Source organism: Akebia trifoliata, chromosome 8, assembly GCF_017979445.1.
Source record: "Akebia trifoliata isolate Shusen 1 chromosome 8, ASM1797944v1, whole genome shotgun sequence".
In the NCBI taxonomy this organism is placed as follows: domain Eukaryota; kingdom Viridiplantae; phylum Streptophyta; class Magnoliopsida; order Ranunculales; family Lardizabalaceae; genus Akebia; species Akebia trifoliata.
Genome location: NC_141382.1, coordinates 48,616,519 through 48,632,377, shown reverse-complemented (window position 1 = coordinate 48,632,377; position 15,859 = coordinate 48,616,519). Strand labels below are relative to the sequence as shown.

General features: G+C 35.6%; 1 protein-coding gene across 2 annotated transcripts; it reads left to right on the top strand.

The window, feature by feature from the left end:
- The first annotated feature begins 3,286 nt into the window (after window positions 1-3,286).
- On the top strand, window positions 3,287-13,579 carry LOC147397415 (putative GDP-L-fucose synthase 2). Of its 2 annotated transcripts, none has more exons than XM_086449080.1 (2): window positions 3,287-4,311; window positions 13,249-13,579. In XM_086449080.1, the coding sequence occupies exon 1, from the start codon at window positions 3,359-3,361 to the stop codon at window positions 4,304-4,306; it is 948 nt and encodes a 315-aa protein (XP_086305206.1). In that variant the 5' UTR covers window positions 3,287-3,358; the 3' UTR covers window positions 4,307-4,311; window positions 13,249-13,579. The 2 variants fall into 2 exon arrangements, with proteins under 2 accessions (XP_086305206.1, XP_086305207.1); XM_086449081.1 differs by lacking the exon at window positions 13,249-13,579 and adding an exon at window positions 10,262-10,281.
- The last annotated feature ends 2,280 nt before the right edge of the window (window positions 13,580-15,859 follow it).

Sequence of the window (15,859 nt, the reverse complement as noted above, 5' to 3'; positions counted from 1 at the left end):
TCTGACTTGGTGAATATCAAGAGTTACGTTCCCTAGTTAACTAAATGAGTTGGTTCAAATGATTTTAGTATTGAGTTAACTCAAAATTCAATCCATTGAGTTGAATTTGATTGAGCCAAGTTTTGAGTATTAAAACACTGGGGCAAATCCTACACAGCAACAAACATCTCTCCGCATGTGTTGGAAGGTGCTAGGTACTAGGGGTGCAACTTGGTTCAGGTTGATTCGGTTTCGAGCAAAATTAGAATCGAACTGATCAAGGTCGATTCCATTATATTGAAATCAGAATCGAATCGAATTGATGTAGAACCGAACTAACCTTCATTCCGTTTGGTTCAGGTCGGTTCCATGGGTTGCCAAAAACATGTCATCAATAATTAAAAAAAAAAAATCATTTTAAAATAAATCTTCTATTGTCATTCTACAGGTCATGCTACCTACCATCTTACAGGTCATTCTACAGGCCATCTTACTGTCGATGCAAAAGACGAGAGAGAGAGAGAGAGATGAACCGTTGGCTGGCGGAGTTGAGGTAGTCCACAGCCATAGTCGCAGTCGCATGCCCGTATAGTTGCAAACAATTGCAAGAGAGAGAGAGAGAGATGATCGCTGACCGTCGGTCGCTAGATTTGAGGTTGCAGTGGTAGGTGAGTTGTAACATGCCGCACAGTCGCACACAACTGCGAGAGAGAGAGAGGACTGTCGAACGTCGATCGTCAGATTTGAGTCCACAGTCGCAGGTTGACTGTAAGAGATGAGAGCGATAGTGAGAGTAGAGGGAAAGAACGAGTGATGTTTAGGGTTTAAAAAAAAATCTTATATGGGTTCAGTTTTCAATTTGATTCGATTATATATAAAGTCTGAACCGAGAACCGAGCTGAATCCATTGATTCTCCATTTTTTCAATCCGAAATCGAACCATTATTAATTTAAATCGAATCAAACCAATCCAAATCTCAAGGTTTAGTTCGATTTTCGATTTGAACCGAATTAACTTGCACCCCCCCCCCCCCCCCCCCCACAAAAAAAAAAAAAAAAAAAGGAAAAAAAAAAAGAAAAGAAAAAAGAAAAAAGAAAAAGTAAGTTGGTTAATGAGTCCTGCCTTCAAAACTCACCTTCACTAGTTAATGATTGTATTTAAATTTAAAGATACTCTTAAATTAAGCGTAAAGAATTTTAATTTATTAGTAGTTTCTAGAGTATTCTCTTAAGTTAATTTTTTTTTTTAATTACCAATTGTTTGTTATTCATATACAAACACAAATGCCATGCACCGGTTATTATTAAATAAAAGATATGAATATATAATTTCGAATTATATATACAAGATAAAAGGTCCCCACTATTCAAACTTAGATTACCCAAAAAAGATGATTGGGGACTTTTCCTATGTACAATAAATAGTTCCCCAATATACCCATGGAAACACTTCCCCATATACCCCCATGTAGCTGGATCGACAATGCCACACTGTTCCTTCCCATCACAATAAATAGTTCCCCAATGTTTTTTGTTTTTAACCTAATCAGAGAAGAGTCGAGATCCATTTAACCTGATTCGTGGGTTCCCTCGATTCAAATCGTGCTTCACTACTCGAGAATGAATCAGGTTCCTACGGGTAGACAGGTGAGGGCATTAGAAAGTTGAAGTGATGTGTAAGATGAGAAAGAGGTTGAAGATTAGGGTATTTGGTCATTTTTTATCAATCTATTAATAAAGACCAAGGTCAAATGGACATGTTGTTTGGGGATGTCTCAAACATTATTAACATGTGGAGGGAGGGGCATGTAAAAAAGAACAAGAAAAGAGTCGTTGTTGCTAGGTGATATCAAGACGACTCGGGCGATACGTCTCAGTCTTGGACGAGTTTTGAAACCATGCTTTCACGCCAGGGTTTGTGATGTGAGGTGCAATCTGGAGGTCACTTCAACATTATTCATAGAGAAAAGCAATTCGCTACATTTCACGAATTGAGAGCAAATTAATTCGGTTCAAACCAGTTCATAGTTCGGTACCTTGCCGTCGAATTAAGTAACCTAGGTCTAGATGCATGTAACCTATATAGATTAAGAATCTCATAAGAAATGGAATTTTACATGCAAGTTTTCATGTCCATGACTCGGATCTGGATCTATCTGACGAGACCAGGTTAATCCAGGTCAGGATTCATCTTTGGATAGTGATTGGGTCTTGTTTGAACATTCGTAATTGGCTTGAGCTTGACCTAACAAGATGCTCCAAATTTCATGATGCAAATCTCAAGAAAATATGCAGTTAAATTTTCTTGCTGTGAACTTTTCAATTCTAATTGTAAAATTGGTTTAGTGGTAAAACTAGTTATGTAGGTTTGCTCTTTCTAATTGTTTGTTTGAAATCGGGTGATTTCAACTTACTTTAATGCAAATTGAAAATTTTTCTCGAGATCAAGATGTATGACAGTGGGGACTAAGCTCATCCTGAAGGTGTGGCAGTGTGGAAATGTAGTGCAATATCAAAAAATAAAGAGTCATGATAATCTGACAAGCGTCAAGACATTTGGCGAGTGTTCATGCACACCTGTCTTGTTTAGGACGATTGGCCTCATTAGTGACCTACTTTATCATAGTAACGTTACATAATGAAGGATATTTTATAATTTTAAAAATTAAGTAATGGGCAATGGATTGCAATTTTGTTGGATTTTAACGAAATGACCTTCATTGCATTAAGCATATGTGACAACACCGCTTCTACTCCACCGTCTCTCATTAATATAAGTAAAAGTAACATCGAAGTGATATTGACTTGGAACCTCATATCGTATTTCTTGATGTGAAAGTGTATGAGAATCATATATGCTTTTCATCGAGATACGATTAAAAAGTACCCATTATTCCTATCCACTTTCACGTTAAGAAGTGCAATATGAGGTCTCCAAACCTCTCCCCGATCGGTCCTTCGTTACGCTCTCGTTTCCTAACTTTGACTCCTGTGGTTAAATCACCTCGCTCGAGACCTGCTCGATTGATTAAGTCGGACTTGCTCGAGGGATTAAGACTTGAATTTCTCGATTCAGTCGCTCGTCCTTTCCTTGCTCGAGAAAGGAGTTCGTTCCTTGATCGATTAAGTCGTCCTTAGTGAAAGTGAACTGGCATATATAAGTACCCATTTACGAAATTAATTTCGGTTTGCACGAAATAAATAAAAAACCACAGCAATTGTCGCAAATGCCCTCCAAGGAATTGGTTGCTGAAATGACGAAAATGCCCTCTCCATGTCATTCATATGGAGAGCACCATTACTTCTTGGCTCTACAAAAGAAGTCAATCGATTCCGACTCCGATTCCGATTCCGATTTCGACTCCTCGCTGTCTCTGCAATGGATTCATTTATGGAGGAAAAATCGGCGAAGATCTTCGTTGCAGGTCATCGAGGCCTCGTTGGATCTGCAATAACCCGAAAACTTCACCAAATCGGATTCACCAATCTCATCCTTCGATCTCACAACGAACTCGATCTCACCAGACAATCCGAAGTCGAATCCTTCTTCGCTCAAGAAAAACCCCAATATGTGATCTTAGCTGCAGCTAAGGTTGGTGGAATCCATGCCAACAGCACCTATCCAGCAGATTTCATCTCCGTTAATCTCCAAATCCAAACAAATGTCATTAACTCATCTTACATCAATGGCGTCAAGAAGCTTCTCTTCCTTGGTTCCTCCTGCATTTACCCTAAAATGGCACCACAGCCGATCACCGAAGATGCTCTCCTTACTGGACCCTTAGAACCCACCAACGAATGGTACGCTGTGGCGAAGATCGCTGGAATCAAAATGTGCCAAGCGTATCGATTGCAATTCAATTGGGATGCAATTTCAGGGATGCCCACGAATTTATACGGTCCGAATGATAACTTTCATCCGGAGAATTCACACGTGTTACCGGCATTGATGCGAAGGTTTCACGAGGCGAAGGTGTCAAATGCGAAGGAGGTTGTCGTGTGGGGTAGTGGTTCGCCACTTCGGGAGTTTCTCCATGTTGATGATCTTGCTGATGCGGTGGTTTTTTTGATGGATAAGTATAGTGGGTTAGGGCATGTTAATGTGGGGAGTGGGAAGGAGGTTACAATTAAGGAACTCGCGGAGTTAGTTAAGGAAGTTGTTGGGTTTGGGGGAGAGCTTGTTTGGGATTCGACCAAGCCTGATGGGACACCGCGGAAGCTCATGGATAGTTCGAAGTTGGCAGCGTTGGGATGGGTTCCCAAGATCTCGTTAAAGGATGGGCTTGTTGATACCTACAAATGGTACTTGGAGAATGTCAAGCAATAATGCAGGTGATCTCTCAATGTTTTTTTTCCCTCATGAATTGTTATGTGTCTGTTCACTATTGAATTCAGCATTTTTTTATAAGAAATTATGGTTGACCATCTGTTATTTGTGGTCATATTGTTGTTTAAATTACCTTCAGAGTTTTATTATCAGATTTAAGTGATCTTGTTGTGTTTATTTGTACTGAAGCGATTGTTGAGAATTAAATGGCTTTTGCTCTAAATTATGAGTTTGAATATGTATTTTTCTCAAGCAATTACTAGTTTTTCGATTAGTCATTGTAATAACACTGTACATCTGCTTGTCGATTCTTAATTTTGAAGTTCTTGCGAATTGGTCTTGTTTTGAAGTGCCAACTTAGCTAACTTGATAAGACGTGTGGAGTGTTGTTACCATGTTGTAGGCTTAAACCCCCTTGAACCCACCTTCACTTTGCTAACCGCCGACTCTTTACCTATAAAAAGAAGATCTTGTCTGACACGTTGATAGCTTTTGACATAAGCGGTTGTTTTTGTTTTTAAAGAGGAAATTAAATCCTTTGAATGTGATTGTTTGAGTTCAGCCTTCAGCATCCACTCTCCTACTCTTTTTAGCTAATTGGATTGCTGCCACTTTATGCCTTCAACACTAGAAAAATGCAAAAGTAGAAGGATTTTAAAGGTCTTTTATCTTTATCAAGGGAGAAAATGCAGGAGACAGTTTAGGTGTTTATTAGGTGGTTTGTGTTGTTAATGGGGAACATTATGCTTCACTAAATATTTCTTTCCCCTAATACACTTGAAAGGCACTTACATTTCTTTTCTGCAAATTTTTCGTTAAACTAACTATTCATTTTACAAAATTTAATTGTATTTCAATCGAAACATGAATTGTATTATTTCCTTGATATTATGTAAACAAAATATGCGATTTAGGGAAATCAAACTTTCCAATACTTGAAAACTCATCCAAATTCTGCTATTTTTTATTAAAAAAATGCTTCCTACTTGAATTTATGGTTAAAAATAACTAATCCTTTTGGATAAAAAAAAAATTTGCAAAAAACTTTTTCGATGATATAATGTATTAGAAGCTTGTTAGTAAGTTCATTTATTTATTTCATACTCTAATTTGTTAAAAATATAATTTTTTGTAAGAAATAAAAGATGCATGAACATAGTAGCTAATTGTCTATACAATGCACAATGTGTTAACATGAAGTTAGCGTAGAGGTGCAGAGGCTCCTAAAAGGCCAGATTAAGGAAGGTGGTAGCTCATTACATGTCAAATTATTGAGGGAATAAAGATCAATGTAATGATTAGTTAGACATCTTATTATGTTTATGTACTAAAAGTATCATCATTATGATCATTTAATGTATAGTTCTAGTATGAAAAAGGCTATCAAAAAAAAAAAACACTGTGGATGTGGACATTAATTTTCACAATCCAATACGAAAGGTGGTAGTCAAGTTATGAGTAGTATGTTAGAAGTTCTTCATTAAAAGGATTATCCTAATGGATCTACCATTTAGGCGAGGATTGTACACGTGGACAGACAACCAGAATAACCCCACTTTATGTAGCTTGGATAGATTCTTTTCATCCTCTATGCCTCCCTAAACAGCAGGAAAACGACATGATTATGTGCATCATGGCCACAACAAATTATTGTATGGCTTACTAGACATATTATAGAGTATAGACTCAATAATAAGAAAATGGGCAATAGCAATTACCACTGAACCAGAAGACAAATCCTTTTGTGAGACCAAAAATTTTGTATGCCCCAAATGCTGGTATCTGAAAAACATAGGAAGGGATCATTCAGGATTAGTTCAAACACGAATTTCTGATTCTCCGCTTCTTAAACTACTGCAATGACAATTTTAATTTCATTGGGATTTTGTGATTGTGTCTTAAACTTTTAAGTTTTAAATTTTAATTTAATTTATGGTTCGTAGTTAGGGCTGCAACTTGGGCAAGCAAACCTGAACTCAATCTGGGCTCAACCTGATTGATGGGCAAGCCTGGGCTGAGTTATGTAGAAGATGAGTTGATCCTGGGATAGGATATCTCAACCTGAACTCAATTCAGGTTGAGCCCAGGTTGAGGGTTCGTGCAACCCAACTCAACCCAATGCTATATATTAACATATAAATATTTTATTTATCTTTAATCTATTTTTAGTTATCTCTTCCTAAATATATTTGTAAAACTAAGAAAAAAAATATCTTTTTATTTATTTTTCTTTATATTTAAATCTATTGCTACATGTGTTTATGTACAATAATACATAATTTTGAAGATGAAGAGCCCAACCCGTTTAAAGTTACCTAACTCGGGCTAACCCGAGCTCAACCCGATTTTAGAAGCTCAATCATGGGTTGAGCTTGGTTGGAGGGTTCTACAACTTGGGTCGAGCTTGGGTTTACCCGCCAACCCGCCCAAATTGCAGCCCTATTCATAGTCCCTTATTTATATGATATTTTATTCATTCTTGATTTTATTGTTTGTTTTTTTACTTGCTTATTGTGGTTTAGCCTAACCTATTTATAGAGATTGAACTACTAAATGCTTGTATATAAATATAAATTGTATATTTGTTGTAATTGTAATATTTATAAAATTTATAAAGTAGCCTAACGTAGTTTCACTATGTAATTTTTTATGTATATGATATTTTTAATTTTATTGCACCTTACTTCACTCAAGTGATCGCCTCGCCTTTCGCCTTTCACCCTTAACTACATTGATCATAGATGAAAATTTGAGCTTTCAGGATAATGTATGATGTGGAGACAGCCATCTTCGGGGTTTTGTTTCCCTTTTTTTTTTTTTGTATTAATCAAAGATCTTTATTAAAAGCATGGTCGAGGAGCCCATGAAGCAAAGTACCAAACAAAGTAACAAGAAAAGAGCAAAAGGAAAACTAAACCAAAGAGAAACACCAAAAACCACAAGTACAAGCTACGACTCGATGCTACACACCCAATCCCATTTTGCAATGAAGTCTTCAAAAAAGACCCCCTTTGACTCAATAAAAATCTTGCTCCACAAGAAGATAGTCCCTAAGATATTTAAAATAATACTTTGGACCGAGCATTCTTTTCCTTCGAAGGTCTTAAAATTCCTTTCCCTCCAAATTCCCCAACAAATAGTGAAGGGAGTAATGCTCCATAGTTTTCTTTTAAATGCCGAGAATCCCGCCCCTATAGCACACCATTCTTCCACTAACTTCCGCAAAGAACCTGGAGCGCACCACATCACCCCGTAACGCCTTAGGAAATAATACCAAATCTCGTAAGCTACCTTGCAATGAATGAACATGTGATCTACGGACTCCCCATTCACCTTGCATAACCCACAAAAGTTCACGGAAGTGACCCCTCTCTTCATTACATTGTCCAAGGTCAAAATTTTACTCAAAGATGCCACCCAAACAAAGAAGGCAACTTTAGAAGGAACTTTCGGGCCCCACACATTGGCCACTGGGAATGAGCACTCCTGTGAACCCACTAAATTGCAATGGAAGAATTTGACCGTGAACGATCCGTTCTTACCAGGTCCCAAATGTGTGCATCCACCCCCAAAGGCCTAATGACCATCGAATCCACACACGCAAAGAGCCTACCCTCTATTTATGCAATTTCTTTAAGTAAGAATGGTTGGTTAGTGGTTGCTTGATCAAATATGAAAGTGCTATTTCATGGAACTTGCATTTTAGAATGCAAAATTATCTAAAAATCAATGTCATTAGGGCTCTCTTAGAAATCCTACATTGTCCATTAGGTGGCTGACTGATTCTTACACTTTTCAAGGTTGATTCATTTGAAGGCCATTGTGATTTAACTAATCTTCATGGTTCCTTAGTAATCCAAGAGAAGTTGGTATCAGTGGCATTTTCAAAAAAGGTCTGTGGGGGTTTACCCTCATAGCTTATTCAGGGTCTAAGGTAAAAATTCCAATGAGAAGAATACCTGAGCATTTTTACAAGGTTTGAATATTTATATTGCATATTTTGAGGACCTATTAAATATTGAAGGTGATCAAATCTTGGTAGCTTGCTAATACTCTAGGTTAATCAAGGATCTTCTTGATAGTTTGGATATTTTTTATAGTCATAATCTTCAAAGTGCCATTACAAAACTAGATAGGCTCATTAATGATGACACTTTCAGGGGATCTTAGTGTATTGGGGATGATATCTAATTATCCCTTCTTTTGTGTTGTTTTTCAAAAAATAAAATAAAAATAAACTTAGTACTACTTAAAAAAAGTTCCTTACAAAAAAATATGGGAATTAGTATTGTAGGTATTCATATTGAAGAATGGGACAAATGAATTGGAGAAGACATACCATAAACTTATCTAGATCGTTGCTTGAATATTATCTAAATCAAACTTTCCAATACTTAAAAACTCATCCAAATTCTGCTATTTTTTATTAAAAAAATGCTTCCTACTCGAATTTATTGTTAAAAATAACTAATCCATTTGGATTAAATTTTTTTTGCAAAACACTTTTTCTATGATATAATGTATTAGAAGCTTGTTAGTAAGTTCGTTTATTTATTTCATACTCTAATTAGTTAGAAATATAATTTTTTGTAAGAAATAAAAGATGCATGAACATAGTAGCTAAGGACCTGTGTGGATGCTGGAGTCAGAAGTACTCTGCCAGAGAGTTGGAGTTGAAGTACTCTATGAAGGAGTTAGAGAAGTACTTTGGAACAAGATATGTGTTTGGGAACAAAACTCTACGAAGTACTTTTGTGCTGGAATTACATTTGGAAACTATTCTGACTTTTGAAAAAGACTAGAATACCCTTATATTGAACATGTTACTTAGAGAATTTCATATATAATGAAGAGATCTTTCTTGAGAAGGGCATTTCCTATCAAGCTTAACTGAAACTCCTAAAATTACCAATAATACTGAAAAAACAGACCTATGTGTTCGAATTTTATTGTGAGAGATTTTTAGCTACAAATTTTAATCAGAACAAAACCCAACCTTTACTACTTCCATAATACAGAGGCCTTCAAGTTTGGAGGACAAAAGAGACGAAAATAGCAGATGCATTCTGCACATATGAGATTATAAAAGAAATTAATTGCGATGGATGCAATAATCAGAAAATTTTGAAACAACTACTTGTTTCAAATGAATTGATTGCCATGGAATAGAGTAAAATCAAAGGCGAACAAATTAGTTATTGTTTCTAAATTTGAACAAATTAATTCAAATCTGAAATGTCCAAACAAAATTAGTTGGAAGTTCAAAGGGAAATTTTGAAAGAAATTGATTGCCATGGAAGTAATAATCTAAATTTTTTGAAGAATTACTAGCATCAAATGAATTGGATACATTAAGATCAAACAATCCATATCGCTTAATAGGGGAAAAAAAAAAAAACACAACAACAACAACAAAGAGTGTAAAATACCCAACTTCTATTAGTAAAAGATCGATCGATGGAACACATCTTTAATTTGTACGATCGATAGAGATCATGAGTTGGAAAACACATTTGGGGGTTTGATATTCTATTAGTAGAATATCAATCGAATGCATTTGGGGGTTTCATGGAAGGACCAATTCGTCATCGTTCTTCATCGATTTCTATTTTATTTCAAAATAAAAATAACATTTCTGGCGATGGAGAAGGAGAACACGATGATGGAAGTCACGGCATCTAGAAATGGAAATCAGAGAAGAGAGGGATTAATGGAGAAGATGATGAGTTCGTGTAATTAAAGAAGGGGCATGTGTTGAATTTCATAAATATATGAGGGGCACAAAGGTCATTAGGAGCCATTTTCTTACGATAAATAGTGCTCCCCACAAGAGAAATCTTAGGAGCACCTTTTTGTTACTTTTCTGCTGGAGAGCCTTTTGCTCCTGTGCGGAGGTAGAAGCACATGGAACTTTTTTGACCAAACGCACTTAAGAGTGCTTCTAACTCTTGGCAGGAGCAGAAGTACTTGACAAGTTGTATCCAAACGCCACCTAATTGTCTATACAATGCACAATGTGTTAACATGAAGTTAGCGTATAGGTGCAGAGGCTCCTAAAAGGCCAGATTAAGGAAGGTGGTAGCTCATTAAATGTCAAATTATTGAGGGAATAAAGATCTATGTAATGATTAGTTAGACATCTTATTTGTGGTCATATTGTTGTTTAAATTACCTTTAGAGTTTTTATTATCAGATTTCAGTGATCTTGTTGTGTTTATTTGTACTGAAGCGATCGGGAGAATTAAATGGCTTTTGCTCTGAATTATGAGTTTGAATATGTATTTTTCTCTAGTAATTACTAGTTTTTGGATTAGTTATTGTAATAACACTGTACTTCTGCTTGTCGATTCTTAATTTTGAAGTTCTTGCGAATTGGTCTTGTTTTGAAATGCCAACTTAGCTACCTTGATAAGACGTGTGGAGTGTTGTTACCATGTCGTAGGCTCAAACCCCATTGAACCCACCTTCACCTTGCTAACCGTTGACTCTTTACCTATAAAAAGATCTTGTCTGACACGTTGATAGCTTTTGACAAAACCGATTGTTTTTGTTTTTAAAGAGGAGATTAAATCCTTTGGATGTGATTGTTTGAGTTCATTCTTCAGCATTCACTCTCCTCTTTTTAGCTAATTAGATTGCTGCAACCTTATGTCTTCAACACTAGAAAAATGCAAAAGTAGAAGGATTTTAAAGGCCTTTTATCTTTATCAGGGGAGAAAAGGTAGGAGACAGTTTAGGTGTCTATAAAGTGGTGTGTGTTGTTAACGGTGAACCTTATGCTTCACTAAATATTTCTTTCCCTAAATACGCTTTGAAAGGCACTTACATTTCTTTTCTGCAAAATTTTCGTTATGCTAACTATTCATTTTACAAAAATTTAATTGTATTTCAATCGAAACATGAATTGTATTATTTCCTTAATATTATGTAAACAAAATTTGCGATTTAGGGAAATCAAACTTTTTGATACTCGAAAACTCATCCAAATTCTGCTATTTTTTATTAAAAAATGCTTCCTACTTGAATTTATGGTTAAAAATAACTAATCCATTTGGATTAAAAAAAATTTGCAAAAAACTTTTTCTATGATATAATTTATTAGAAGCTTGTTAGTAAGTTCATTTATTTATTTCATACTCTAATTAGTTAAAAATATAATTTTTTGTAAGAAATAAATGATGCATGAACATAGTAGCTAATTGTCTATACAATGCACAATGAAGTTAGTGTATAGGTGTAGAGGCTCCTACAAGGCCAGATTAAGGAACGTGGTAGTTCATTACAGGTCAAATTATTGAGGGAATAAAGATCAATGTAATGATTAGTTAGACATCTTATTATGTTTATTTACTAAAAGTATAATCATTATGATCATTAATGTATAATTCTAGTATGAAAAAGGCTATCAAAAAAATAAAAATAAAACACTGTGGATGCGGACATTCATTTTCACAATCCAATACGAAAGGTGGTAGTCAAGTTATGAGTAGTATGTTAGAAGTTCTTCATTAAGAGGATTATCCTAATGGAATTACCATTTAGGCGAGGATTGTACACGTGGACGGACAATCAGAATAACCCCACTTTATGCAGGTTGGATAGATTCTTAATATTAGTATCTTGAGAGGAACACTATTCACATCTAACCTAATAAATTAGGGACATAGGGGTTATCTCTACATTACCCACACCTTTTAGATTTGAGAACTTGCTGCTCTTTCATCCTAAGTTTATCAACAAAGGTGGGTATGGTGGAACAATATGAATTTTGAGGTTAGGATAGGTTTTTTCTTCTTTTTCTTTCTGTTATTGGTTTTTTTAATGTTGAGCAGTCTTTACTTGAGCCCTGAACCATTACGTAATATGTCAACCATTCGAGCTACGGGTCCAAGACATGAGGCTGAATTTGTCTTGTCTGAGAAGCTGGAGGCCCAAATGAAAAAAAGAAAATGAACATTAGAATAAAGAGGAATTGTGGCCAGGTGGATGGCCAAATTCTTTTGCAATAAGTCAACCAATTGAGCTATGGGTCCAAGGAAATTTCTTTTGAGCAATAGCAAGGAATATTAGAGTTTCCCCTGGAAGAACAAAAACATGAGAGTGGCCTTGTAGTTTGAATTCCACAAACTAACCAACCTTGAAAATATTAGTTGTAGGCAAAAATCAAGAGTTCAATGGATGAAAGACGGGGATAATAACACCAAAAATTTTCATTGTCTGAAATTTCATTTCAAGCATCAGGACATATGGTATTATGAATGAAAATGGAGGTCGTTAGGCAAGCGGCAATAAATTTTGATTCGGGGCTCCATTCAGAATCACAATCATATAGCCCACATTTGGATGGACTACAGTTCGGCAGCCTTTCCCAAGATCAAACCAGTCGGTTGAAAAAACCATTTGAGGAGGAGGTGGTCATTGCCACCATTATGGAGACAAAGCACCGAGCTTGGATGATTTTTCCCTTTTCATTCATCAAGCATGCTGAAACATTATTGGCCCCAACTTTATGAAAGCAATGCATGAATTTTAGGATTAAACTTATCTAGATCATTGCTTGGATATTACCTTTGTGGTTTTCATTCCCATGAAACAAGGGGTGGAGTATATTTTAGATTATATGTGTATCAGCTTGTTGGATGTATATATACGTTTTTGCCAAATCGTTGGCCTTGAGAATTTGAGCAGTCCCTCCTTAATGATTTTGGCGAGCAGAGGTTATCATTAGAGGTAAATGAATGCATTGACTCAAGATCTGGTGAGATACCTAAGGATTGTTTGCAAATTAGAGGTTTCTAGACCATCTTTTTGGAAGGATGGGCTTGGGTACTGAAACATGTGTTGGCTGCATCTTTTCTCATTTTAGTTAATGGGTTTTAGTAGCTGAATCCATGACAAGAACATCCTCTTTCCTTTTTCTTATTTGATTTGGTCATCTGAAGGTTTGGGAAGATCAATATTTAAGGTGGAGGACAAAGGCAAGTTGCATGGTTCTAAAGCTAGCGGAGGTGGTGTCATTTCTGAGCTACAATTTGTGGAAGAAACCTTGCTTTCCATATATGCCTTGTTACCTCAGTTTTGTTTCCTATGGGGTTCCCCTATTGTTATGAAGCTGTTTTGGGGTTGAAGATTATTATCCTATTGAAAAGCAAGCTATTGGAGTGGGTGAGGTTATTGACATTGAATACTCTGCGAATAACTGTCATTGCATGTCTTTTTTCTCAAGGCTTCTTATATATCCAAAGATTATTTGGGATTGTGTTATAAAGAGAATGGACAATTGATTTATTCGTGGAAGAGTCGGTGATTGCCTAGAGGAAAATGGGTGCGAATTAAAAGCATCCTATCGAGTATACCCATGTTTTTTCTTTGGTCATTGTCTCCTCTCCAGCTTGTGACCAAAAAAGTTAAAAAAACAAAAAAATTGAGCATCTCTAGCCCGTATCTTCAAAATTTCCCATCAAATTGGCTTCTTCGTCAAATTTGAAGATAGATGTCCTCTCCAAACACTAGCCATTCACTTGAAACAAAGAAGTTGGTTGGGGACAAAAATGGTATTTAAAAAAGGGAAAAAATAAATTAGAGGCCCTTCACAACTTCTCTGCCCCTCTTTATTTGGAGGTGTGAATATGATATAAAGGGGGTAACTTAAAAAATGAAGACCGGTAGGAGCTACGTTCCAAGGTCTGTATCTCTAATATTTGGAGTTTCGTATACCACGAGTTTCGTATACCACGTCTCTGAATTCCTCCAAATTGATATCTTCTTCAAATTTGAAGATGTTCACCTCCAAACTAATTTGAACTCCAATCGTTCCTTCTTAAAATGCAATTCATCATTTAAAATACTATTCATTCACTTGAACAAATTGAAAAGGGGAAGGGGACAAAAATGATATTTAAAACAGTTTCCATGGAAAGAAAAATGTGAAAAAATGACATTAACGAAAAGAAAGAAAAAAAACAGGATATTTAAAAAAAGAAAAAAAAGGTGAATAGCTATTTAGAGAGGCCCTTCAAATTTTTTCCAATCTTCATATTTAAATATGTGAACAAAGATATAGAGTGGGTTTCTTTAAAAGAGAATGGTTGAAATTAGTTCAGACATCTCTCCTTATATATTTAGAGTTTTAAAGATCAATTGGAGGTGCTTTCACACCTTCAAATATAGAGGGGGAGAAATTCTGACAGCCTCTAAAAATTACTATTCACCTGTTCTAAATACTTATTTTGTCCATCTCTTTCCATATAAATGTCATTTTTGACCTCTTTTTTCATGTAACATGTTTTATATATCATTTTTATTCACAATCAATTTTTTTCTTTTTTAGTGAATAATTAAGGTTTTAAAGAATGAATAGTGATTTAAAGAGTTCAAAGTGGTTTGGTGGGGACCTTAGAGGGGGTTGGTTGGAGTTCAAAGTGGTTTGGAGGGGACCTTTGAAGAAGATGCTAATTTGAAGATGTGGGTTGGTTGGAGATTCTCAGAGCAAGTTACATGTGATGAAAATGGAAAATCACGTATCCCTCCAAGTTCAAAAACATCGAGGGGGGTCTCAATAAAGAGCACGTGATGAGAAAGATAAACATGACCCATCGGTTGACGGACTTCAACAATACTATCATTTTTGGTTGTGACCATAGCCAATGAAGATGCACATGGTTTCGACATGAGGTCCAAATTTAAGTGATTGGAAGGAATAAGATATTGGAATATGTAATCTATTAAGAAAATAAATAATTTTGGCAAAGACCTCAAGCGAAAAAAGAAAAATGGCGACTACTGTGATTGAAACAAGCAATTCCTGTTTCTACATATAGATTCAAGAAAATTTTCACAAAACTCACCACCACCATTATTAGAGCATTTGATTGTGCCTTTGTTTTTCAAATGATCTGAGCTCTATTCATGATGTTGGGGTTTCTTTTTCTCGAAGATTTCTGTTTTTAGGTGGGATGCTTTTTTTCAAAATAATGGAAACACCCTCATTTTCAAACTCTTATTAAAAACCCTTAATTATTTTCCACGAAAAACCATCTTCCATTTTGGATTAAGAGGGAAGTTTAACTCGATTGTGAGCTTTCTTCGTATAGAAAAACCACATGGAAGTTGTCCAAAATCTGCAACATCTTTTATTGTTTGATTCAAAATCTTTCACCTCTTTGCCACAGGAAAAATTCATGGAAGATGAATTTCAATCGTTTGGTTGAAACCCATCTTACCCAATTGGTTGTTACCAATCTGAACCAATTTGTGGTACGGTATTAAAATGAAGTGAACCATGAATCCACCAAATTTTGATTGGATTAGGTGAGCCAAATAATTTTTTAATTGGTTCTAACTAAATCAATTTATATGGGTTATAATTTAAAATTTGGATGATTATATTAGTTTATTTTTATTTAACTTGAAATTTTTTAACATTGTAATTGAGCTTATTAACTGAACAAACAAACCAATATAGGGAATTAAGGCGAACCAAATAAACGAATTATCTCTAGCTACCCCTAAAAACCGGACTCATTCCAGAGCGAACCAGGTAGCATAGGTTGA